General features: G+C 32.6%; 1 protein-coding gene across 1 annotated transcript; it reads left to right on the top strand.

The window, feature by feature from the left end:
- On the top strand, positions 1 to 27923 carry LOC133332486 (delta-1-pyrroline-5-carboxylate synthase). Its single transcript, XM_061540888.1, has 11 exons — positions 1 to 174; positions 672 to 815; positions 889 to 996; positions 2301 to 2468; positions 2660 to 2848; positions 7292 to 7484; positions 11282 to 11523; positions 24056 to 24313; positions 24375 to 24600; positions 27273 to 27551; positions 27655 to 27923. Exons 2-11 carry the CDS (start codon positions 705 to 707, stop codon positions 27912 to 27914), a joined length of 2034 nt encoding a protein of 677 aa, XP_061396872.1. The 5' UTR covers positions 1 to 174; positions 672 to 704; the 3' UTR covers positions 27915 to 27923.

The raw sequence follows: 27923 nt of genomic DNA, 5'->3' as shown, positions 1-27923 counted from the left end.
TAGATTACAACGCCGGAGAAACGTCTTAGTCTGGAACGGAAACAACCAACATTCACGGAAAGAAGTCAACTGAAATATGCCCGCCGCCTCGTTGTGAAACTGGGAAGTGCTGTTATCACCCGTGAAGATAATCATGGCCTTGCTCTTGGCCGTCTAGCCTCCATTGTTGAGCAGGTTAGTCAAGAATAATAATGTTGTTAATTATACAGATAAAGTAAGGAAAAAAAGAACGATGAAAATATTGCAAATATATATATATGTTAACTTTTTAAAATTCTTTAATAATTTGCAGTTAGTTTTTCATATTAATAAAATTTAACGCTGACAAATTTTCATTATACGAAATATTAAATTTAAAAATTCTTTGATTGTATGAAATAACGAAGTATGAATATTTTTTATTATAATTCTCCTTAAAAATAGTAAATCAATATCCATTTAAAAAGATAAGCATCATACATATTATATTTTTAATCTTGTAATCAGATTTGTAAATGGATATGTGCGTGTGTACTAGTAAGAAATATATTTTAATAACAAAAATGTAGTTCGTTGTAATAAAGTAACCTTTAATAACACACACATGCATACATATATGTATGTAATTTTTTTATAATTATGATTTTGCATATTTACACATAGTATGTATGTTTAACACTTCTTATCGCAAGGTTGCTGAATGCCACTTGGAGGGCCGTGAAGTTATGATGGTTACCAGCGGTGCTGTTGCCTTTGGTAAACAAAAATTAACCCAGGAACTGTTGATGTCACTGTCTATGCGTGAGACACTTGCGCCCAAGGATCACTCTAAAGCGGTAAATATTAATCTGAACCATTTTCGATTAAAGCTGACAATGAGCAAAATTAACTTGTTTTTCATACTTATAGGAAGATGGGTTCTTATTGGATCCGAGAGCAGCTGCTGCCGTTGGTCAATCTGGTTTAATGTCACTGTATGATGCCATGTTTGCACAATATGGTGTTAAAATAGCACAGGTAAATATAAAATGATTTCATTCATTTCATTCATTTTGCGTAGTAAATATATTTAACTGTGGAGCATAATGTAAACAATATTGTGAGAGCTTTAGAGCTATACTAAAAATCCATTGCTCGAAAGGGTTATAATAGAACGTAATACCAAAATATTATAAGATTTCCTGCTAAGCCATTCTGACTGAAAAAAAACAGGCAAAACCTTAGGGATACCTAACGTTAAAATGTAGATTTTAATTGCAAATATCTTCCGTACTAAAGAGAAATTTACTCTCTTCATTCTCAAAATGCTGCCTTAAACATACAAAAATTTGACGTGGTCATTAATAGAGGTTTTTTTATTACCAGGTTATTTTTATTACCAAATGAGAACCATATAAATGCTATAGTAAATCCCAAAAATGCTAAAGTTCAGCACTTCAGAATTAAAATAAGGAATTGAAAGGAACCTCGAACCTTGCTTATGTAGTGTTTAACAGTATCACATCCACTACAGATTTATTTCGATGTGATGTAATGGATGTTGGAAATTCTTCAAAACCGGATGTGGAAAATTCTTGAACAAGTACCGTAGTGCATAAGGGTAGCATTTTATGCCACACTGTTCATCATGAGAACGGCTAAAATGAAGCTCCTCCTGAAAAGGGTTTATTTTTCGACATAATTTTCAAGTTCTCTGTTAAAGACTCATTCAAATGGAATGTTAAAATTAATATACACTGCATCAAAAGGTGAACCATAATTTCTTTCTTTGTCAAAATTCAGATGCTGTTATACACTTTACCATTCTGTTGTATTGCAATTGGAGAAAATCAGTTCGGATTTAGATATAGCTCTCATATATAGTTTTCTCCGATTTTATGTAAATATAGTACCAAATTACCAATGTTTGTCCGATTGAAACAAAGTGTTGCACTGAATTAGCTTCTTATTGATGTATGCGAAGTTTTGTTGGAATCGGATCAGATGTCTGTTCTATCTGCAGGATATATACACATTAAAATATCTTATATGTACTCAAAGTTGTGAAGGGTATCATATAGTCGGCGCCGTCCGACTTTTGAATTTTCCTTTCTGGTTTTTTATACCAATCAGCATCAGTTGTTCGTCGTATAACGTTAGTTAAAATGGCGTAAAGCTTAACTGATCTAGGTAATATAGAAAATAATTTCTATTTAAATTACAAAAAATAATGTAAAAAATTAATATGCTCCACAGTTCATACAAACATACAACGCTACACATTGTTCAAATGGATTATCATCATTAACTTTTGCATCTTTTCTTTTGCACAATTTATTTAGGTCCTCGTCACAAAACCCGACTTCTACAACGATGAGACTCGCAACAATTTATTCTGCACCTTGTCGGAGCTAATTAGTTTGAACATTGTGCCAATTATAAATACAAACGACGCCGTTTCTCCACCCATGTTCATAGTAGATGATGATCTTCCCGCGGGATCCAAAAAGGTAAGAAATGCAAGAATGCAGATGCTGCCATTGTCAGAGCACCACAAACTGTTCATGTAACTTTCAGTAAATGACAGAATGTATTAGCCAGGCTAATACTGCCGGTGGCAACTGTGGCTGTCGTTTTGAAAAGAACACACCGAAAGGCTTGACTAACTCATTTCATTGTCCTGTCGTTTGCGTTTATTTAGGGAATTGCCATAAAGGATAACGATAGTTTGTCAGCCATGCTGGCTGCTGAGGTACAAGCAGACTTGCTTATCCTTATGTCGGATGTTGATGGCATTTACAATAAACCACCGTGGGAAGATGGCGCCAAATTGATGCACACGTACACAACCAACGACAGCCGTCTCATCGAGTTCGGAAAGAAGTCCAAGGTAAGTACATTAAAATGGTATTCATAGGATTAATTTTGTTCCGCATTCGTGGCACAGTTTGCAGAACAAATGCTATAGTTTGTTGACAGACAGGTTTGTGTGGAACATTTACTGAGCTGAAAAATATGTCCCAAGAGAAAAAATCTTGTGTATGTATGTCTTCGTTGTTACGAATAATAAAAAATATACAAGGGATAGTGGCACATTTGTAGGCATTTAGTAAAAAACGAAAAAAGTTTTTAGTTGGACAAACACAATTTCATCTCTAATTCTTAAAAGTTCGTTTGTAAATTCAGACTTGTTGGGTATGTCCAATAGAAATGCCATTCGTAATATAAGTATGAAATGAAATTTGTATGAAACAAATTAAATTTTCGACATTCAATTAAGATTAACAGTAATAATTATTAATTTTGTTTCATCGGGTTCCTATCGCTACTTTACAGAATAATTATAGCATGAGAAATGTGAGAAGGTAAAAATGCTTGCTGAAGTCATTATGAAAATATGCAATTTTGGAAATATATATAGATGGCCATTAAAATTTGTGGCAAATTAAATGATTAAAGAAATCATTAAAAATACACTTTATACTATTAAGGGGAGCATCAAAGTCGAGCGGGCCGACTATACGATGAGTGATTGGTGAATAAATGGACCTTGACTTGTGAACTTTGGGGAATGCTATTATTGTATAGTAGCTGACCCAGCTAACGTTGTTTTGCATTCCATAATTTGCATGAAAAAATTGATAAATTAATGAATACTATGTTTGTAGAACATAAAGACAAGTACAAGTTTCATGTCAAACAAGCATCTCCTTCTGGAGGGTACTATAACAATGGGATGGATGATGACCACATAAACACTAGATTGCCGAAGGCGGTAATTTCAAGTACAAAACAATTGTGTATATTATGACATACCTTTTTAAAATTTGGTGACTTTTTGTACCACACAGAACTACGTATATTAATAATAGTAGCTGCTTCCCCCATCTTTCATTCCCCGTATTCACATGTGATATACCTATATTGCCTAAAACCGGCCATTTTGACCTCTTGTGAAATAAATAATCAAAATACTTTTATAATTGTATAAAATAAATTTTTTATATGACCAGATCAGTACAACAACATCGACATACGTTTGATACTCTAGAAACACAAACGAACACACAGCTCGGGCAAAATAAATTTTATATTTCCAGTCGATTTCACTCTTAGAGAAAACACATACTCCTTTTCGAACATTTTGTCCGCGCTATTATTTTTCAAAAAGGGAAACTCGAGAGACCCCACCGAAAACAAATAATAACAACGTTTTGTATGATTGTGAATAATGTAAAAATATTAAAAAATAAGTATTAAAAAATTTCTTTACACAATAATCATTCTTTCAGAATGAGGTCATTTGACCGATTTTAGGCAATATAGGTATGTACAAAATTCCAGTCTTTCTAGTGTTAAGATAACGTTTGTCGTCAAATTGGCTCATGTTTCAATCGAATTGACAACAATTTTGTACTTTTGGGTTCCTAATGTATTATGAACCTCTACACTTAAAACATTCACCCAAGATTCGGGTTAGCCCCCATATAACATTATCCTCCAATGTTCGGTATTTCGGGGATTTTAGACACGTTTTTCAATGGAAGTGACTGTAGTTTGATGTTTTGGGTTCACAATGTAAGCATCCTCCCCACAATCTTAGTATCTGTAGTTTGGTATTTCCCATCCTCCTGAAAAGCCCAATCGATGTTATATATTCTAAATATGCACCTCATGGTGGAGGTTATTAAAAATCGGCCCGTCTTTTTTCTAAAAGAAGCAAGCCCCTTTTACAATCTATAAATATCATTTATTCTGGTAATTTTCCAAGTTTTGGTAGGTTAAACTATGAATTCTACAAAGATATATTACACACCCGATGTTTTGTAGGATACTCTATAGCGGGTCTCGTTAAATTTAAATGTTGACATAAAATTCATTCAGAATATGTCCAAGTGGTTGGTTGAACTATAACACCATTACAATAAACTAATAAAAACTTAAATGAAAGCCTACACAAATTTGCTCAATGCAAAGAAAATTTGAAATGTAAATTGAGCCACATTATATTGTTTTTATATATTTTACTTTTCAACAGCCAAAAACACTTGGACATACGAACTAATATTTATGAAGTTCATGGCCCTCTTGCGACAATTTCTTTCTTGTAGTCCACTTAACATTCTTGGCAATTCAGACATGCAATCATGAGAGAATAATTACTCAATTTTTTCTTAGAACTTCATTGCTTTACATTTTTTATGATTCCTTGTCACAATGAACTATGAAATGCAATTTTTGCAACAATTTGTCGTCCCTCAATTCACATAATTTTAATTAATGATATTGTCGCCAGGGCGAGGTGTTAATTTTTTATATTATTTATATTTAAATCGACGGCTGAATTATAAGTTTAGTTAAAGTATAGAGATTGAATCTTGAAATTTGGTATAAGTAATACTCTTGGTCTGTAGGCTTGAAATAAAAAATAGTTTTGAAAATTGGGAACATTGTTTTGATTTTTGAATTTTTTTAAAATTTGTTTTGATTTTTGAATTTTTAAATACACCTTTAAACAATCGCAAACTATGTTCCAGCACGCTACTCTCCTATAATCGCATAGAAATATCCTTTTATTTTGATATATTCCAAATATCAGAAAAGATACAAAGTCTGCAACATTACAACAAATGTCGAAGTTTCGTTCCTTCCCAATTTTTAAATAGACTACAACTGATAGGATTACTCATTTGAGTTTTCAACCAATTGATTTTAACAGCCCTCGCACAAATTTCACTTTAACTTACATCCAAGGACATTGACTGTTTGCCACTGAAAGTACATTTGCAATAAGGCCATCAAGCAAACTTCTATGGCAATATTGTTAAGAAATGGGAAAAACGAAAAACACAGTGAAGATACTACGGCGGGGAGAAAAAAGTAACAGAATTTTCCTCTTAAACTCTGCTGCTCGGAAACTAACCAACCAATTTGTCTTTAACACTTATAAAAAGGTTAGAATGTTTTTCATTTCCAGTTGAAACTTTTAACAAAATTGAATTTCCCACAAAAGGCACTTTGGTGGTTACGGAACACTAACATTTTTTATTCACTAACGTTTTTTTATTCATAGATGACGTACAAGAATCACGTCATTTCAAATATTTCTTGTGTAGTTTATCAGGAGCAGTCACACACCAGGTATTAAATAAGAAGAAGAGAAAAAAAGTAAAACCGAAAGAACATTTAAATTCGCTTTAAGCTAAAAAAAATGGTAGTGAAAATGCACAAAAAATCTTCTGAATTTAATCCCAGGTATTTTCCATTCTATACATATTCTGTGTTTGCTTGATATATATATATATATGTGTGCATTGGCATATATGTATGTAAAGGGAAGACGGGTATTATCCCTTTCTATACCCCACACATTTAGGCAAGGACAATATATATATATATGCATAAAGATGATGGTAAATTTCGGAATGCAATTTTTTCACATATTGATTTGTTAGTATGTATGTGAACAAATATATTTTTTCTTTTTACAACAATTTTAGATTTAAAAAAAGACCAAGATTTAAAAATTATAAACCCAACATTGTATATAAATGATATAAGGGTCTAATAAGTTTGTAACTCCGTTTTGGAAATGAAAATATATGACATCAGGAAAAAGGCAATAAATGACTTTTTGGCCCTATTTCTAAATCGAAAAAAATTTCGACGAATAGAAGATTAAGTTCAATTTCAATCTCATAACTATGTAGTTACAAGTTAAATTATTAGTTGAATTTAAATTAGCTAGATATCCAATTGTCTGAATGTAAATATTTATGTTGTTTCCCCCTTTATACAATTTTAACATCTGACCTGAAGCAAAGTATTTTAAAACTTTTTTCAAAAGGTTGGTAAAGATTTTCAAAGGTTTCAAAAGTAAACAGAATATTTTTAGCTACATTACAAGGTTGAAGGAGGGATTGGCAAAGAAACTAATTGCATTTCCGTAAATGATGCTTGCATTTTACTAATTAAAACTTTGAGTGAAATCACCCACTCTCACCATTGCAATTCTTAACAGATTTCTATATAGAGTAAATTCAGTATTTATTGTCCAAAACATCGCAATTTTTGTGATTAATATCAAATATTAGCAGAATCTCAGTACATATGATATATTGACCCTTTTAGTATAAATTAAATAGTAACTTTTGTAGTTTTTCTCTTTCAAGAACTAATCAGAAATTATGTAATTTGAATATATTTTAGTGCAACGTACAAACCATTAATACTAATGGTGGTACTTCCAAATGTATATTGCATATTTTATAAAAGTGTTGGAGTGAACATATCGCTATAAGCATTACGTTTTCCCTTTTTGTTGTTTTTTTAGGTTGGTACAGGTGGCATGGACTCCAAAGTCAAAGCAGCTACATGGGCACTAGACCGTGGCGTTAGTGTTGTAATATGTAACGGTATGCAAGAAAAGGCCATTAAGACTATAATTGGTGGCAGGAAAGTGGGAACATTCTTTACAGAATCAACAGAGGGCTACACGACTCCTGTCGAAGAACTTGCAGAAAACGGTACGTATAATACTAGTTTCTAAGCGTTGAACATTAAGTTTTCGTTTTTAAAGAAAAAACTTAATTTCATGCCATTAGATGGGCGTGCAGTGCAATTTGTTGTAAATTTCCATTTTATGTCGCCCTCATTGTTACGGCCTAACAATTTTTCATTTTCTATGCCAGTGTTTGTGTTCTTGTTAAGCAAATGCTTCGAAAGTTTCATCAAACTTTTATTATTTGAATTTTTGTAACCAAATTCCTTGGCACGGATAAATCAGCAGGACAGTGTTACAAATTGTGTTTTTTGTACATATACATATTGATGAGATATATATACGTAAAATAAGGAAAACATTATCTTCATCCCTTTCGGCATTTTGAGCATAACAATTCATTGGGAACATTATTATTATTATTTTTTTTTTTGTGGTACAATAATTTATTCGAAACTGGCCTTCCACACACTGTGGATACTTGGAGTAAAATCCTTGTGGGCTTAATTCAAATTACAGTTTAACTGAATTATTCTCGGCTAAAAATATAAGTTTTACCACACAACTGTCCACTCTCCATATGTCGAGTAAGTTCACGACTACTACTTCTAGTTTTGGACATTTTTGTTTTTTTGCTTTGTGGTTAAGCAGAACTATTTTAATTAAAATGTTTTTTTTTTAATTGACGTAAATTACCAAAAATGAAGAATGAATGCAATTGCTCGATACAACAAAAGAAAATTTTAAGAGTTTACATTGTGAATATTTTCTAGTAGCTAGTATGAATTGTGGTTTCATTTCGTTAAATATGTTGGGTGGATGCAATTGTTATTGGTCTTTCAACTTTGTATTACATTAAAATGTCAATACATGAACTTTTATTTGAAAGGAAATTAAAAACAATCTGAAATTGGTCCAAATTAAATTAGAAATTCTATAAAATGATAATTAATTATTTATTGTGCTTTTGGAATGAATTTGAAATGCTAATTGAAATTTGAATAATAACAAGAACTTTGCAAGTTTGGGTGTATGAAAAGAAATAAGGAATATTTATAGAAAATATTGACAATTTTTTAAACATAGCTGAAGCCGATGTTCACCCTCTTTTGAGTCGGGATTTATTGTAGTATATCAGAAAAGGTTAATAGTTTTAGATCGTCCAAACTTTTTATATCCTCCACCATTAGGATGACATTCAAAATATGTAAAATTAATGGGGACTCCTAGGGAAAACTCATCCTATGTTAGAAACTTGAAAATACCGAAAAAGACGTGAGAAGCGATGATCAGATTATAATTTTGGGATAAAGTGGACCGAAAACTTACTTTTTTGTGTTTGTTAGAGTCGATCTGCAGGCCACAATTACATCACAACACAACCCACTGTGAAGGAATCTGGACAAGTAATTAGAAGGGCTGCACTGAAATTAATAATATTCGAAAATATGTCAGTCAGTAAGGAAGAAGTGTTTTTCACCTATAGTGATGCATGAGGGTGCAAATATCACGAAATATTTCCCTGGCTCGCAATAAACCTCCGCAGAATGATAGATGTCCGAGATAGTTGTGTATGGTGTCGTATGGTCGGCCCCGTCCGACTCATACTATACTGAAAACCCAAAGTACCAAATTACAGCCAATTCGGTAAAAAGACGTGTCCAAACTCCCAAAATACACCAAAAAATCCTAGGAGTATTAGCAATGTTTGTGCAAAATTAAAAATGTCAAATGTTTCCTTCCGTCATTCCGTCTGTCTGTTGATGTAAACTTGTAAACAAAGTACATGTCGCACTTATTATACGATTTAGATGAAATCTGGTACACCTTACTTATTTGTCCCAAAGACAAGCCCTATCGAAATTAAAAAAAAAAATCAAATTTAGATATAGCTCCCATATATATTTTCGTCTGATTTCATGTAAATGGTTCTCTACAGTCCATATATTATTTTTAGATTTGCACGAAATTTTGTATAGCGAATTGTGCCTAGATTTGAGGTTAATGGTGCACTAAACTCATAATGTTTATCCGACTAAGACCAAATTCAAAATACCATACCATATTGAGTATGCAATGACGTGTGTTAAGTTTCGTGAAAATCGGTTCAGATTTTGATATAGCTCCCATATATATTTTCGTTCGTGTTTATTAGGGTTCGCAAAAGCCCTTATATCTCTTTCGATTTGCACGAAATTTTGCATAACGCACAGAATTTTGTCTGAATGACATGTCCACATTAAGATATAAACCTTTAATATTTGGCCGATTTGATGTAAATGGTCTACTAAACTCCCAATATTCTTCAGATTAAGACCAAATTTGGAACACCATACCGTATTTAGTGTGTAATAATATGTGTTAAGTTTCGTTGAAATCAGTTTAGACTTAGATACAGATCCCATTTTAAGTAAAGGGTGCATGAAGGACCCAATAGATTCTCGATTAGCACGAAATGTTACAAAACTTACTAACGCAAGTATAACCTAACGTGTGTTAAGTCTTCTTGAGATTGGTTGAGATTTTGATATAACCCCCTTATATATTTTTGCGCGATTTGATGTAAGTGTGGCAAAAGACAGCCAGTTTTTTCCGATTAATATTAATTAAAAAGAAATTTTGAACAACGTGTAAGAATTTGCCATACATGTCGTTATTGCGCTTCGTAGAAATTGGTGCAGATGCAGATCTAGCTCCTATATGTTAATTATGCACTAAATGATCAGCGGGTGTCCGATTGAGATTAAATTTTGCACAGTGCGCTGTGCTGCACCATACCGAATAGTGTGTGTCAAGTTTGGTTGAAATAGATTTATATATGTCCGAATGAAATGAAATCTAGCGTAAATTGAGGAATGACATGTGAACAGGTCGCATTTATGATCCGAATTTGATGAAATTTGGCACAACTCATTTATTTGGCCCAAGGACGAAACCTACTGAAATTGAAAAAATCGGTTCATATATATGTTCGGTTCATATATATTTTATTTAAATAGTGCACTAAACTTCCAATATACATATGTCCAAATCAAAAGACAAAATCTGGAATACTATACCCTATTGAGTCTATAATGACGTGTGCTAGAGATATGAAATGAAATTTAGCATAGGTTGCACAATGACATGTGTGTGGAATTATTTACGTCGGTTCACATATAGATAAACATCAAAAATCGCTGGCTTAGTGTGAAAAGGCAATAAGATTATATACCAAAACCATTGAAAACTCACATTGCATCCAATTTCTGTCACTCATAGTACAACTATTAAACATTTTTAACATATTCCTATCCTACATCACTATGTGGTTATGCTGTTACATCTGTATGTACTTAACATCCGAATTGTTGCTCTATTTAATATAAATCTATGATTTCAATTTAAAAAGTGGTCTCAGTTGTCATATTTCCATTAATCATCTTTTTGCAATTCATCAATAACTTTGGCAATAACAGTCGAGCATAAACATGTCTTTATTTCAAAGAAAATATAGTTTTATTATCTTTAGGAATCACTGGATGTTCATTTTTATTCGTTTGGTTTGTTTTAAAAATACGTTTGTGTTGTAAGAATTGAATGTTAGAGACAGTGGCGGAAATGAAACTGCCGCATCATTTATCATGGTCCGAACTAACATTTACGTTGAATTGTCAGAAAGGCAAACCAAAAATAGAATTGTAAAAAATGAAACTGCTTCAAAACAAGTCATGTTCACGTATATTCTCTGATTCTGATTTTCTGCTTTCTTTTCATGTTACACTTGGCTATGGTTCGTTTATGAATTCGTTGCGTGTATTTCTTCTTGTCGGGAAACTGTAGCACGCATTGGCAGCCGTCAGTTGCAAAGCTTGTCAGCAGAGCAAAGAGCTTGTGCTGTTAATACGTTGGCTGATTTATTGGTTAGCCGTGAGGCTTTCATTCTGGAGGCCAACGCCAAGGATCTCGTCGAAGCACAACGCAATGGTTTGGCCAAACCATTGTTGTCACGTCTGTCCCTGAACACCGGCAAATTGAGAAATTTGTCAGTTGGATTGAAACAAATTGCCGACGCTAGTCATAATGTAAGTATTCGAGCATGTGTAATTGTCTTCTTACATGTCTGTATATATTATAAAGTGGTTTTTGAGTTTATATTGAATTTTTGAGGGGAATAATGCATGTTAGTATGTAATTTGTAATTTATGAATACATACAGTTAATATTATCAGTTGCTTATTGCAGACAATATATCATATATCCTAAAGATAATATCATTTTGTGTTCGTAAAATATTAAACAACACTTTTAAATTGCGAATGTCATATCGATATTAATCAATTGCTATTGATTACAGCGATAAATACATAATACAGTTACATATATATATATATACATTACGAACACTGATTGTATGGGGGCTATAATAAATAACGAAACATGATCAGACAACAATGATATTGAGCATTTTAATTGAGTTCAATGTAAATTGTTGCAGAAGATCGGTTGTGGTAATCACATAATGTTACGAAAAATTGAGAAAGAGGGTTGACATTTTCTACACATGTTTTTTGTTTTTGTCTGTAGTCAGGTCAAGCTCCATGATTGATTTCGGGCAGACTTGGGGTCTTTATTAATTTGGTGCACAATTTTCATGAAATCGGAGGAAAATATGCATATATACTATATGTATATCTATATACATACATATATAAAAACGAATTGTTGTTCGTTAGTCTCGCTAAAACTCGAGAACGGCTGATCGGATTTTTCTTATTTTAGTCTTGAAATGTTCGTGGAGATCCAGGGAAAGTTTAAAAGGTGAGAAAAAATCGAAAACCGCGAAAAATTTGCAAACAAATATTATGTAGCAAATTTGCATTTCCACGAGTTTAGTATTGGGGTATTTTGATTGCACCATGTCGTAGTTTTAATTTGAGATATTTTGGTCAAAAATTGGTAGCGTATCGTTCCTTTTAATCCCAAATTTGTCAATTATTGAAAATTTCCAAAATATTTTATTTTTTCAATAAGATTGACATTGTATTTTATGTGAGAATACAAAAAAATAATTGAGAAGTATATCATTGATTGCACACGCGATCATTGTATTTGTATATTTCACATAATTTTGGAACAAATGCAAGGATGGAAAATTAGAAGTCATTCTGAATCGAGTTTGTGTCCATTCATAGAATTTTGATTCTAAAATCCATGCTGTAGATTAAAACACTAAACACTAATGGTGGTACCGTTATATGGGGGATATCTTAAAAAGTGAACCTATATTCATAGTTTTTGGTAGAAAGATTTGCTACCATATGAGAATTCAAAATCTAAATTTTAGCCGAATTAGCCAAACAACATAAAATAAGGAATAATGGGGAGTATCGTTATATGGGAGCTATCATAAAAAGTGGGACGATGTCGTCAAAGGTAGCAAATCACAGACAAAATGCGAAATATTGGAGGTACCGTTATATGTGGGGCTACCTCGAAACTTGAGTCAATATTAATTATTTTTAGTAAGTAGGTTCGCTATACATTAAAAAAGCAAAATACCAAATTGCAGAAAATTAAAAAAATTAAAAAATTTGGTTGAAAACCGTGTATACCATCATTATTTTTGATTCTCAGAGGATAATTTAAAATGATTTTTCTGACTATATATTGGACTTTATTTTTTCCCATTTTCATATATCGATGTCAAATTTTGCAAGGATATATCGATGTCAAATTTTGTGCATCCAATCATTAATCTCTATCTTAAAGGGTTAAATATTGCAATCACTATCGTGATTTCGAACCAATTTAATATACACTTTACCATATGGTGAAAGATATAATAAGCTTACTTAGCATTGGGCTACCGTTATATGGAAGTCGTATAAACATATTGGGAAAGAATCTATTTAAACCGAATCCTAAACGATAATTCCAGCTCTTGATGTCTAAATGATATGACTTTATTTAAATTTATTTTCCATGAATTTAATTATTACAAAAATTATATCCAAGAAAATTTTAGAAGGTAAAACAACGTTTGCCTTTTTGACAATTTCACCGCTTATAACTCAAGAATAAAAATCGTAAAATATCCTGGCAAATTTGTCAATTATAAATTCATTTATTTTCTTTAGCAACAAGACTCGGTCATAAACATCAAATAGTATATACTCAAAACTGTAATGCTGCCTTAGGTAATACAAACGATGTGTTTTGGACCCAACCCAACTGAAACTTGATATTTTATACTGTAGAGAATTATATTTAAATGTGTGCTAAAGCTTCCGATGTAACGAACAAGATCGATATGTGAGAAAAAATATAAAAAGTTTATGTAAATCAATCATGTTCCTGCATATTTCTTACCAAAAAATATGTTGATTCAAGTATGAATAGAAATTTAAAAAGAAATCTAAAATACCGAAAATTATTTCTTAACAATATTGCGGAGGCAAGACAACGTTTGCCGGGCCCGCTAGTATATTATAAAAAAGCCAAATACACGTCATTTTAGGCTAGAGGTGTGCAACGAAAAAATTCTCAGAGAACAAATGAAATGACTTACTAAAAGAGAACACAGAGAACGCACTTTTTTATACATGTAAACAAGGGCACCAGTTCCCATGGTTGAACAGGGCTATTTTAGGCTTAATTTAGTGAACAATTCCATGAAATTGGAGGAACGTATGTATGGGAGCCATTTCAACAAAACTTAGCATATTTTATTCTAGACTAAATTCAATACGATATGTAAATCGAACAAGCATAGGCTCTTTGGTGCACCATTTATATAAAATCGGACGAAAAACGAAAGCTATATCGTTAGCTAAAATGCAAAAAGGCGTAACTAACACAAAAAAGTGAAAATTGACTTTTTGAATGAATATTGTGAATGTCAAATAACTACATGTGTTGACAAAGTTTTACACGTCTGCGGTCAAACAAACAAAAAACAAAAAGACGTAACTACAAGTGGGTTTAGCAAAAACGCATAACTAACAAAAACTTCAAATTTTTTCTTAATTGTTATGACTGCCATTATATCACTCTGCCGGGCATACGTTTTCATTTCACATGACATGTTTATAGTTTTTATTCAAAACAGTTTTTTGCTTCCCCTACACAATTATGCTTTTGTTAGTTACTCCTTTTTGCATTTTATATAAATTTGAACCAACTTCAAGATTACTTGACACACACTCGATTATACTAACATTGGTATTATTATTTCATTTTCTTGTTGTATATTGTTCTATACTCCCCTATTTTTATGTTATTTCTTTAAATAGTCATGTATTAATACAATTTCTTGAATTTGATATGTTGCATAGGAGCAATATCTAAATCTGAGTCGATTTTTTTCCAATTTCAATAGGTTCATCTCTGGGTGAAATAAATGAGCTGCACCAAATTTCATCTTACACATTAATATGTTTTGTAAACTTTTCTAGAAAACTAAGATTTGTATCAGAACCTATAAAAAATAAAAAAACCCCTCACATAATACCCTGTACCTGTGTGGTATAAAAACTGGCATGAGTAGAAAGATATGCTAATATTATCCACGACCTCTGCGATAGTAATTCGACGGTTATCCAAAATTTGTTACTCACTACTTCAAAGATTTCAACGGTTGTGAACGTGTTTGAGGGACCAGGATTAGCGGATTGTCACAAAATGTAAAAAATATACATATATTTTTGAAACCGAATTGCCTTGTATAGACGCATGAAGCAAATTCAAAAGAGAGCGATAAAAATTGCCGCAAGTAAACTCGCCTAATATAAATCAGGACTTATGAAACAGTGAAGATAACGGTATTTGTACGTATATTGTTATAGTATGTTACGTATATTGTTGGCATATAGGCACATATGAACATTTTCATTTCGGCTCAAAAGGTGGATCATATGAATAGTCGCCATCTAATGTTAACGCCTGATTTTCGGTATTATTACAGTATTGAACACATTGACATTTTAGGATTGAAGTAACTGACCAAATTGTATGTATATATACACCCAGTGTAATTAAATAACGCTCCATGAACAAAAATTCGAGATATTCTCATGAAATTGTATTTCTTATTACAACTTTTCCTTAGTCCTTACAATTAACTCCGTGCTAACAACTTAATTTTATCAAACTTCCTTTTCTGAATAAATTGTAATTAATGTTCGTTGAAAAATGCGTATATTTAATTTTCTCTAGTGTACACTTTTCTAAGAAATCCTGCAAATTCAACATTCAATAAAACATTCGGCATACTGCTATTCAAGTTAAAATGATTATTAAAGTGTTTGTGCATGTGAGTTTCCTCGATAATCCCCATAGCCAAGTGAGCCAATTTTCAAAGTTTATATAAACTTTATTTTAGCAGTAGTTCATATACATTTGAGGATAACCAGACACACACACGTACAATTCCATAACTCTATGAACATGACCAACGACCATTTGCTTTAATCACCTTCGACACCAGGGTCAGCACTTGTTGTTTGGTTTTGTTGATGTTGAAATTATTTTGGGAATTTGAAAGCTGGGGGAAACGTACAGTAATAACAATTTGGGTTGGGAAACTTTTTACATAATGTTATTTTTCAAATGGGTCAGCATTTGTTATTCATATACAATGATGTCGAAACCCTCTGTATCTATAAACTACATACTAAAGCATATTGTGATAATAAAAACTAAACATATCCAATATGTTTTTGTATATTTTTCCTTTGTTTTTTATTTTTTTAAGAAGTATCCTTTTTTACATGCTGAGAAAAAAGCAAAGATGTTGAAATATTAGATAGCAAATTGGCCATCACTATAGATGTATTTACATTTTTGGAAAAGAAGCTTTTAATCAACTGTAATGTAATGCGAAATAATGTGGTGAAAAATAAGAAAAGTATAAGTACAACATCGGGTTCGACAATGTTATACCCTACACCACAATGGGTACATAACATAGGGACATTTCCGCGAAATGGTAAAACAAAGCCGTTGAACTTTTATTTATTTGTGCTTATATGAGTGAAGTTATGGAAAGAGAGTTTTCCCACTATTAGCAATGATTTCTAAAGTCATGCATATTTGAAGTAGCTTGAATGACCACTCTTTTATGAATAATAAAAAACGGAGTCTCTCAATTAAATACTACAATTAAAATACTACAAAAAGGTATTTAACGTATGTTGTGAAAATTTTGGGTTTCATTTGAGTTATTTTAACAAATTTTCGATTCTATCGAACAGAATCGTTATAAAATTGAACAATTTCGTTGGTGAAGTGCATATATATATATAGCTTATGCCTTATGGCTAATGAGTGTATATACTTTAAAACTGTATTGGTTTAAGACCCCTTGTTTCTTTAGACCCAATCCGTTTCAGACAATTTGGTGTCGATTTACAAATGTTCGTCCATCTACACCGTGGTAAATTTGAAAACGAATATGAATCCAAAATATCAAATTAAATCACCTAACCAATATCCTTAACATACCAATTAATTGAAAGTACCGCTACATCGGACCTATCCTGAGACATGAGTGAAACAATTTGAATCCAAATTAAACTTCCTAGTAGTAGTAGCAATGTACGTCGGTTCGTAAATTTCTTAGGCTATCAATAAAAGAGAATAGTTAGTTTTTCAAAAATATGTTTATTTTTCAATATAATCTCCCGAAATATCAATACACTTAGTCCAATGCTTTTCTAGGAATTTTATCCCTTCCTCATGGTCTTCAAAATAGTGATTTACAACTGTAATTGCATCTTCATTTGAGGTAAAACGCTTGCCATCAAGAATTTTTTTAGTCAGGAGAATAAGGTGGGTGGTCAAGCAACTCGTACTTTAATTTGTTGATTTTAGCCATTGTTAAAATACTCTTGTGCGCTGGTCCGTTGTCTTGATGAAACATTATTTTTTGTGTTGAAAGCCAGGTCGCTTTTCTCGAATTTGTACATTTAATTGATCCAGAAGGTTGCAATAGTACACTGAATTCACTGTTTTACCCTTTTGCAGATAGTCAATCAATAAAATACCTTTGAAGTCCCAAAAACCGTGGCCATAACCTTACCAGCCGATTGAATTGTTTTTGCCTTCTTTGGGGCACTTCCTCCAGTTTCAGTCCATTGTTTGGATTGTTCGTTTGTCTCTGGAGAATAGTGGTAAACCCATGTCTCATCAACAGTTATGAAACCAGATATTTGATCGAAACACATTTGCACTTTTATTCTTATATTTAAACTAACTTACACGGGAAATTCTGACGTTGAATAAAATATGTCACGCGCTGTTTAAAAATGTTAATTTCAAATCCGAATTCAGTGCTCCATTAATGTTAATGACATTATAACTTTGCATGATTGTTATAATAAATATTGTCGTCTCTTTTCATTACAAATTAATTTAAAATTCTTTACGATAATTGGGGTATTATATGAAAACCAAAAAAATTGTACTTAACAATTTTAAAAGCGTTAAGATCCAAAATCCATAAATTTTTTGTGTTTTACCACCGTGACAGAAGAAATGTTTAATCCTCAATTAAAACAGTAGTCTGAGATATAATTGTGTAGAGTACAATTCCTGGTCAAATATCTCAAACTCTGGTTTTAGTTGAATTATGTCATATATTGGTTGGAAACATAAACATACTTTAATCATCAACAAGAAGTTTTGACCTTGATGAGATTTCCAAACAATTAAAAATTAAATGTGGATATATATTCTACTTGTTTTTCAATTGATGATATAAAATATTGCAATGTGGGTTATTACATTATTCCTCTATACTGTCACCACGTACCTACGTGGGTATATACATATATACACATGTGTTATGTATAACAAAAGTTTTTGTTGGCGAAATGTTTGTTAGAAATGTAAAGTTCATTGATGCCAAACTTTACATTTTCGCTCATGTTTCATTTTAACACTCTGAAGGGAAACACATTTGAACATTTGTCGCAAACTGCAAGTCAGTAATGGATACGTGAACACAATGACACACTATTTCTTTGGTATTCACAAGGGTAGTAATGCGTTATTACAGTCAAATACATAACTCCAATTGCCAACTATAGCCACATACAAGGATATAGAGTTACCAGCAAAAATTTAATCCCGTTATAACACTAAAACTTGACCTATGGCTTCTTAATTCCTTCTGTATTCTTAATATACTCCCCAAGGACATGCATTCCTATATGTACTAAGCGTACTAAGCGTATTTATACCCTTCACCACACTGTGGTACAGGGTATTATGTCTTTGTGCATATGTTTGTAACTGGCAAAAATAATCGAGATAGACCCATGGTTCCTTTTGAGAATATACATAGAATCACTTTCTAAGTCGATTTATGCATGTCCGTCCGTCCGTCCGTCTGTCTGTCCATGTTAAATTGTAAACAAAGTACAGGTCGCATTTATGATCCGAATTGGATGAAATTTGGCATAGGCACTTATTCGGCCCAAGGACAAACCCTATTGAAATTGGGAAAAATCGGTTCAGATTTAGATATAGCTCCCATATATATATATTTAACCGATTTAATGTAAACGGTCCCTATATATCTTTCGATTTGCACGAAATTTGGTACAGCCTAATCAGTTAGGTCTAGAATTATGTCTGCCAACTTTCGAGAAAATCGGTCCAGATTTAGATATAGCTCCCATATATAGTTTCGTCCGATTTCATGTAAATGGTGCACCAAAGCCCCTATATATCCTTCGATTTGCACGAAATTTGGCATAACATACTTAATTGAGCCTAGAATGATGTCTGCCTAGTTTCATGAAAATCGGTCCTGATTTCATGTAAATGGTGCCCCAAAGTCCCTATATATCTTTCGATTCGCACGAAATTTGGTACAGCCTAATCATTTAGGTCTAGAATGATGTGTGCCTAGTTTCGAGAAAATCGGTCCAGATTTAGATATAGCTTCCATATATAGTTTCGTCCGATTTCATATAAATGGTGCCCCAAAGCCCCTATATATCTTTCGATTTGCACGAAATTTGGCATAACGTACTGAATTAAGCATAGAGTGATGTCTGCCAAGTTTCGAGAAAATCGGTCCAGATTTAGATATATCTCCCATATATAGTTTCGTCCGATTTCATGTAAATGGTGCACCAAAGTACCTATATATCCCTCGATTTGCACGAAATTTGGCATAACGTACTTAATTGAGCCTAGAATGATGCCTGCCAAGTTTCATGAAAATCGGTCCTGATTTAGATATATCCCCCATATATAGTTTCGTCCGATTTCATGTAAATGGTGCCCAAAGTCCTTATATATATTTCGATTTGCACGATATTTGGTACAGCCTAATCATTTATGTGTAGAATGATGTCTGCCAAGTTTCGTGAAAATCGTTGCAGATTTAGACAGATATAGCCCTTTTTATTATAGATTGATTTTAAGTAATTGACGCACCATATATATTTTCGCCCGATTTCAAGTAAATTGGGCATCAAACTCCTCATGTTAGTCAGATTGACATCAAAGTTTGCACATCGTACAAAATTAAGCATAAAACTATATAGTTGCGTTTTCTAGAAGTACAGACATAGCCCAACGGATGACCTATTTATATTTGTTTGAAGTCGATTTACATACTTTATGGATAGATCTACGTAGATTCACATTTAGATAAATATCACATATTTTATTTCATCCAATTTCATGCTAATAGTCCTGTTTAATATACCCATAGTGGTGAAGGGTATCATATAGTCGGCCCCGTCCGACTTTACTACTTTCTTTACTGGTTTTTATTTGAGGAAATCCGTACTAAAAGTATAAAGTTGTAAAATACATGTAGAGGGTCTAAAATATATAGACTGATATATTCTATCTATTCAGGATCTTCTATCTCTATAAGTGTTATAAAGGTTTTTGTACCTTTTATGACACTGTGCTAAGGGTATTATGTCTTTGTGTATATGTTGGGAGCAGGCAAAAGGAAACGAGATAGACACGTGGTTCCTTTTGAGAATATGTATAGAATCACTTTCAATATCGATTTATGCATGTCCGTTCGTTTGTCTATATGTTTATCTAAAATTGTAAGCAAAGTATGGCTTATTGGCAACGGAATGACATATGTATGTCTGAATTGTAAAAGAGCCAGTAACTACAACTTTCACATTGTGTACGAATATATAAAGTCAATATAAACGAGTGCAAAATTACCAATTTACGATTCAAGGGCATATAAACGGAATACATATATTTAATATTCAAGTGTTATTCTTATATATAAAGTGGTTTTATGCGGAACGTACTGCATACAAATCTAATTGTAGTATGTGTACACCGAATATTCGAATACAACCAACAAAGTTTTGTTTTAAATTTCTACAAACTGTTTGAAAACATTTTGTGTATGTTAAGAGGGTTTGAACTACCTGTTAGAGTTGGAACAACTTCACTCATTGGCGACATTGCTTACAGATAAAGGGAGATTGTTGTTTATACCCTTCACCACACTGTGGTACAGGGTATTATGCCTTTGTGCATATGTTTGTAACAGGCAAAAGCAAACGAGATAGACACATGGTCCCTTTTGAGAATATGCATAGAATCAATAGCTCTCATATATATTTTCGTGCGATTTTAGGTAAATAGTGCACAAAAGTACTTTTATATCTTTCGATCTGCACCGCGTTCTGAATCGAGTGTACAATGATGAGTGGTGAGTTTTGGGAAAATCGGTTCAGATTTCGATATAGCTCCCATATAAATTTTCGTCCGATTTTTCGTCCGATGTAAATGGTGCCCAAATGTCACTATATATCCTTTGATTTGCACGAAATTTGGCATAGCGTACTGAATTGAGTCTAGAATGATGCGTGTTAAGTTTCGGAAGAATCGGTTCAGGTTTCGATATAGCTCCCACATATACATATATATTCGTCCGATTTCACATAAATGGTGCACCAACATTTTTATGTTAATGTATCAAATTGAATAACGTTATTGCGTTTTGTTGAAATAGATGTAGATGCTGCTATAGTTTCCATATGTATTTCGAACGGGTGTCTGACTGAAATTAAATTTTTTACAGTGCGGCCACCGAATAGCATGTATCAATTTTGCTATAAAACGTTTTCATAAATTTGTCCCATGGTACGCAGTCGACTTCAAATCTACCCGAATGAATTTAAATTTACCATCGCACAGTGGGTTAGAGTACCATGTTTTCTTGGATCAAATCAGGGAAGCTATGTTAGAATAATTTTTCTTTATTTTTCAGTTAATACCATTAAAATAAGTTAAAAAAATGTTTTCTAAGTATATTTGAGTATAATTTTATTAAGTAGTGCCAAATATCAGTGTAGGTATATAGTGCAAGGAGTACAATATGATAACTTAAACATTGAATTTTATACATCTTAAAGTTATTCATCCACATCGTCATCATCCGCAGCCGGGGATGGTCCGTATGACGAATTTTCAGGTTTTCGACTGTCAAAAAGGTGTAAACGTCGAAAACGACATATACCTGTATAAAATGCAGTAAACGTCATTTATTTCAATATTATCACCATATACAGTCATTTTCAAGAACATATATTATTTTTACTGTATATCTGGCTATTCTTTACTAGAACTGATAAAAAATTCCGAATAAAAAATTTTGATATTCGATATGAATTTGAGTAAAGCATACGTTATTTCCAACTCGATAAATGTTAATAGCCATTTTATAAAAAACATAATGGTTTTGAGTGGGTGTATGTCATTTACGTCACTGTTTCTCACAGGCCACCTCTGTCCGCAGCATCACCAACTTCTGATAATTGCTCAATATGTAAAAGGGCATTTGACACAATTTCGGGTCCGTGAATAAAAAACTTGTGCAAAGTGGTAGGCATATTATACAAAGGATACGTTTCAACAAAAAGTCGTCCTGTATTGTGTGCATATATTTGAAATTTTTCATTATTAATCTCATGGCCACTGGATACAGCTATAACCGACACGTGCATTTTTATTAAATTAACATATATTTTTGTTATTTCGGCAGATTTTTCTAGCGTTTTGGTGCGTTTTTTTGATTTCTTTAGCTAAAAATGTCATCTTGTCATTCATTGTTTGAGCACTCGAATTCATCATAAGCTTCGACGATTATAAAAAACAACGTTCGAACTTGTACCTATAAAAAATGCTAATAAAGAACGCTTTTACCCGACTACTTGAAACTGCACAACACAATCACAATTTGTTAAAACAATGAATATTATTAAAATAAACAAAAACAAAATATTATTGTAACAAAGAATATCATTAAAAGAAACAAAAATAACAACAATAAAATAATAAGAAAAAATAACATGAAAAACAAGAAAACACAACACTCAACAACAGCACCAGCCACGAGATCAATGTGACTTTTAGCTAATTTGACTGCTACAACACTTGTATTAAACAACGCATAGCTTCTAAAAGGCACAAAAGGGCAGCGTAAAATTTTGCAATATAACACAGATTTATGTCCTCTTTAATATAAACCAAAAATTATGACACGAATGTGGACGAATAATAACTATTTATCCATTTAAAATATAAAAATATTAATTTTTTTGGCATTTTCAATATAAATAACTAAATCTTAATCACTTCCAAACACAATTTCATACTCAAATGTTAACGAAGTATTTGCAAAATAACCTAAACTTCATGGTTCCGTTGAAAAATGTTTAACTTTTACAATACTTTTTAAAATAAATAAAATTTTCTACGGGAACGTTTTCACTTTTTTCAGCCTTTTTTGGCACAAAAATTTGTATGAAGTTTGACTTTGAAGTTTCACTACAAAAACACCAGTCCACTTTTGACATTAATTTCAACGACAAATGATGTAGAATTTTATATACTTTAACCGTGTGCAAAAAATTTTAACGATACTTAAAATTTAATTTTTTAATTAATCCAAGGAAACAGGGTATTCTAACCCACTGTGCATCGGTTGCAGAAAGACATGCTTATGTTCCTTCGAGAGAACATTGGCATGCAATTATAAAGATACGTGTGTACAATATACCCAAAGTGGTGAAGGGTATCATATAGTTGGCTCAGCCCGATTTACTGGTTTTAGTTTGCGAAACTTTTCCCATTACAACAGTTAAAATAACAGTAAAATTTAAAAATAAAAAATTTCAAAACTAACGGAACAATAAAACATTCTCATAGAACAAAATTATTACAAGAAAGTTCGAAATATACCTCTAAAAAGTGGTAATTGGATTTCAGTAGCAAATCAAATTTTTCATGAAAAATATTTCTACATGGTATTTAATTGGAAGTGTAAATTGTAGCATATCGTTATGACAACACAACATAAAAGCGAGCGAGTGTCTATGCACACTCAGTGTTTTTTTGTTTTGTTTACAATATGACCTGTCGTTTCGTAACAAGTGGGGAATATGTCAACAAAATTGAGTAATGGCAAAAATTTTAAAACAAAAATTCAATTAACAAAGTGATAGTATGTTTCTGTAATATTCAATTTTAAAAACATTTAAAATTATTCTCTTTAATTCACCATGAAATAATTCCCAATAAAGAAGTATATATGTATTTATTAACTATTTGTAGAATGTTGGCCGAGTTCTTAGGCGTACCCGATTAGCGGAGAATTTAGATTTGACACAAGTCACTGTGCCCATCGGTGTCCTACTGGTTATATTTGAATCTCGCCCAGACTCCTTGCCACAGGTGGCCGCATTGGCAATCGCTTCTGCTAATGGCTTGTTGTTGAAAGGCGGCAAGGAAGCCTCGTACAGTAACAAAGCCCTAATGGAATTGGTTAAGGAAGCTTTAGCCACTGTCGGTGCTGAAAAGGCTGTTTCATTGGTACGTATTTCATTGTATTCATCCGTCATTTGATTGACTGATGTTCAACGATTATTGACAGGTATCGACACGTGAGGAAATCAGCGATTTGTTGTCAATGGATGATCACATCGATTTGATAATTCCACGCGGTTCATCGGATTTAGTGCGCAGCATCCAACAGCAATCACTTCACATTCCAGTTCTGGGACATGCCGAGGGTGTTTGTCACGTTTTCATAGATAAAGACGCTGATGTTAAAAAGGCATTGAAAATTGTTCGTGATGCCAAATGTGACTACCCAGCTGGTGAGTAGTGGTATATGTTGGAATTCAACAGGTTGTTTAAAAAAAGTGCTTTAATTATATACTTTGGTTTTTGGTGGTTAGTCTGATCTTTATATATTGGCTATGAATCCACATAAACCACACATCAAACCTGATAATTTTTGTTAGTGTTGGAAGCAGAATTTTTGGGTGATAAATTAATTTAGCGGCAAAAATTTTGTTTATTCTATAAATATATTCTAAATAATCGCAATATTTTACCGACAAAATTAACATTTCATTGTTATGTTGTTTAGGTATATGGACATGTTGTACTATCCATATCCTCCTCTATTTGCTTGTGTTCTTTTAAACCATTTTTTCTAAAACGGAGATAAATATTGATATTTTTGGTAGTGAGATTTGACAGCCAATTAGAATACAAAATACCAAACTACAGTCAAAATTCTCAAAATACCGACATGGACATATATAAATAATTATTAGTGCGAATATGTGGTGATACCGTTTTTTATACCTAATAAGAAAATCTCTGTTACGTTTTGATTTATTACACTCTAAAATTTCACGCATCAATTTTTTGCTTCTTTAATCTGTAAATGAGCTGTTGAAACTTCATGTCATGTGTCTAATTAAAAATGTAATGAAGTTTTATAGTTTTGAGGATGTGCACTCGGCACATCGTTTTTATACAATGGGGGAAGACGAATAAAATGCCAACTCCATTCGGAATAAATCGTATAAAAATAAATAATAATAAACCAGTAAGGAAAGTTCGAAAGTCGGACGGGGCCGACTATATGATACCCTTCACCACTTTGGATACATACAAGAGATGCTAATATATACAATATCCTGCAGATAGAACAGACATATAATCTTTAGAGGACCATTAAAATGGAATGGGGCGGAACTAATGTGTAATGAACATAGATATTTGAACCAATTAAAAAACCCATACCAGACGCAGGCCCTTCGGGGCACCATTTACCAAAAATCTGAGGAAATTAAATATGAGAGCTATATCTAACTCAGAACCAATTTCAACAGAACTTCATAAATATCAAACAGGACCTAATTTAGTAGGCTGTGCAAAATTTTGTCTCTATCGGAAAAATATTGGAATTTTGGTGCACCATTTACATAAAATCGGACAAAACTATATTTGGGGGATATATCTAAATCTGAAAAGATTTCAATGAAACTTCACAAATATCAATATGGACTTAATTCAGTATGATGTGCAAAATCTTGACTTAATCGTCAAGACTCAGTATGGGAGTTTGTTGCACCATTTACATACCAATACCAATTTCAAAAAAACTTTGCACACATCAAGCAGGAGCTATTCTAGTACGCTGTGAAAAAACTTATCTCAATCGGATAAATATTGCGAGTTTGGTGGACAATTCACCTAAAATCGGACGAAACTATAAATGAACCGATTTTCTTCAATCTCAATAGGGTTCGTCCTTAAGCCAAATAAGTGGCCTGTGCCAAATTTCATCCAAATCGGATCGGACAGACGGACACGATTCCTTTTGCTTGTTATAAACATATGCACAAAGACATAATACCCTGTACCACAGAGTGGCGATAGGTATAAAAATGATTCTCATGAATATTATTTTCTTGGAAATTTAAAATCGAGAGATATATAGGGACATTGGTTGAGATTTAGATATAGCTCCCATATATATTTTCGTCCGATTTAATGTAAATGATCCACCGAAGTCCCTATATATCTTTCGATTTGCACGAAATTTGGCACAGCGTATTGAATTAGGTCTAGAATGAAAATGGGTTCAGATTTAGATATAGCTCCCATATATATGCGTCCGATTTAATGTATTTGGTGCACCAAAGTCCCTATATATCTTTCGATTTGCACAAAATTTGGCACAACGTAATGAATTAGGTCTAGAATGATGTGTGTTAAGTTTCCTGAAATCGGTTAAGATTTACATATAGCTTCTATATCTGACCAAATGAAAAATTCAGTATCGGTTGCAGAATGACATGTTTATTGATCCAATTTCATTTTACTGGTCTTTAAAAATGCGACGTCTGTTAGGATTCCATCAGGATTCCATCAGTTGAATATACTTGTTAAATATATACATATTTAAACTGAAATTGGTATTACTTTTTCAGAGTGTATAAAATAACCGACCTGACCTAATTTGTTTTACATTTTTCATGTAAACGTAAATAGTCGTCGTTTGCATATTACAGCTTTTCACATAGACACAAATGTTATAGTGTGTGTAACCGTCACTTTTTGAAGATATTCGTGGAATTTTATTATAGCATGTATATATAAGTATACTTCTGGCGAAGTTTTAAGTACTTTGTTGGAACAGAAACTTTAATAAATTTTTTGTTATGGACTTGTTAAGGTTATAAAATCGTATCATGATATTTAATTATTATTATGTACATCAACATTATTTTTAAATACAGTATCAAGTATATGCCTCATTTCGACGCTGTATTTATTGGGTCATATATGCTGCAGGTCATTTTGAATCCTTATTAGCTATGTCTATTCCATGTTTATTACGTTAATTAGAGAAGTTTATTGCCATCGCTGCAACATCGTTTGTTACATTCAAAGATACATAATCAAACATTTTGTGCATTTTTATTTAACCATCTTTTAATGCAATTTCATCGATTTGCTCTTATTTCAGCCTGCAACGCCATGGAGACTCTGCTCATCCACGAAGATTTAATGAGTGGTGACATTTTCAATAATGTTTGCAATATGCTGAAACGTGAAGGGGTTAAAATCTATTCGGGACCTAAACTGAATCAACAACTCACATTCGGTCCACCCGCTGCAAAGAGCTTAAAGCATGAATATGGTTCACTGGAGTGCTGCATTGAAATTGTCAAGGACTTGGATGAGGCCATTGATCACATTCACACATTCGGCAGTGGTCATACAGATGTTATTGTGACTGAAAATGGTAAGATAAAAAAGCGTGAACATTTTTATGTCAATTTTGAATATTAGTTTACTCATAATGAAAATTTGGTGTGCATATTTATCTCACTCCTTTCCTTGTATAGATTCAGCTGCGCAGCATTTCCTCAACAGCGTTGATAGTGCCTGCGTATTCCACAATGCCAGCTCACGTTTTGCTGATGGTTTCCGCTTTGGACTCGGTGCTGAAGTTGGTATCTCCACAGCACGCATCCATGCTCGTGGACCAGTGGGTGTGGAAGGACTACTTACTAGTAAATGGATATTACGTGGAAATGATCACACAGCAGCTGATTTTGCAGAAGGCGGAAACGGTGTTTGGTTGCACGAATCGATACCTGTTTAAATCATAGCT

Source organism: Musca vetustissima, unplaced genomic scaffold (assembly GCF_032173495.1).
Source record: "Musca vetustissima isolate MV318-11 ecotype Yass unplaced genomic scaffold, APGP_CSIRO_Mvet_v1 utg83149, whole genome shotgun sequence".
In the NCBI taxonomy this organism is placed as follows: domain Eukaryota; kingdom Metazoa; phylum Arthropoda; class Insecta; order Diptera; family Muscidae; genus Musca; species Musca vetustissima.
This window is presented reverse-complemented; position numbering and strand designations above follow the sequence as displayed.

Excerpts from the sequence above, each read along its gene's own strand:
- LOC133332486 (XM_061540888.1), top strand. The coding sequence starts at position 705 with ATGATGGTTACCAGCGGTGCTGTTGCCTTTGGTAAACAAAAATTAACC. Across the intron at positions 2,849-7,291 it reads AGTTCGGAAAGAAGTCCAAG|GTTGGTACAGGTGGCATGGA; the intron begins GTAAGTACATTA and ends TTGTTTTTTTAG. Across the intron at positions 27,552-27,654 it reads TGTTATTGTGACTGAAAATG|ATTCAGCTGCGCAGCATTTC; the intron begins GTAAGATAAAAA and ends TTCCTTGTATAG.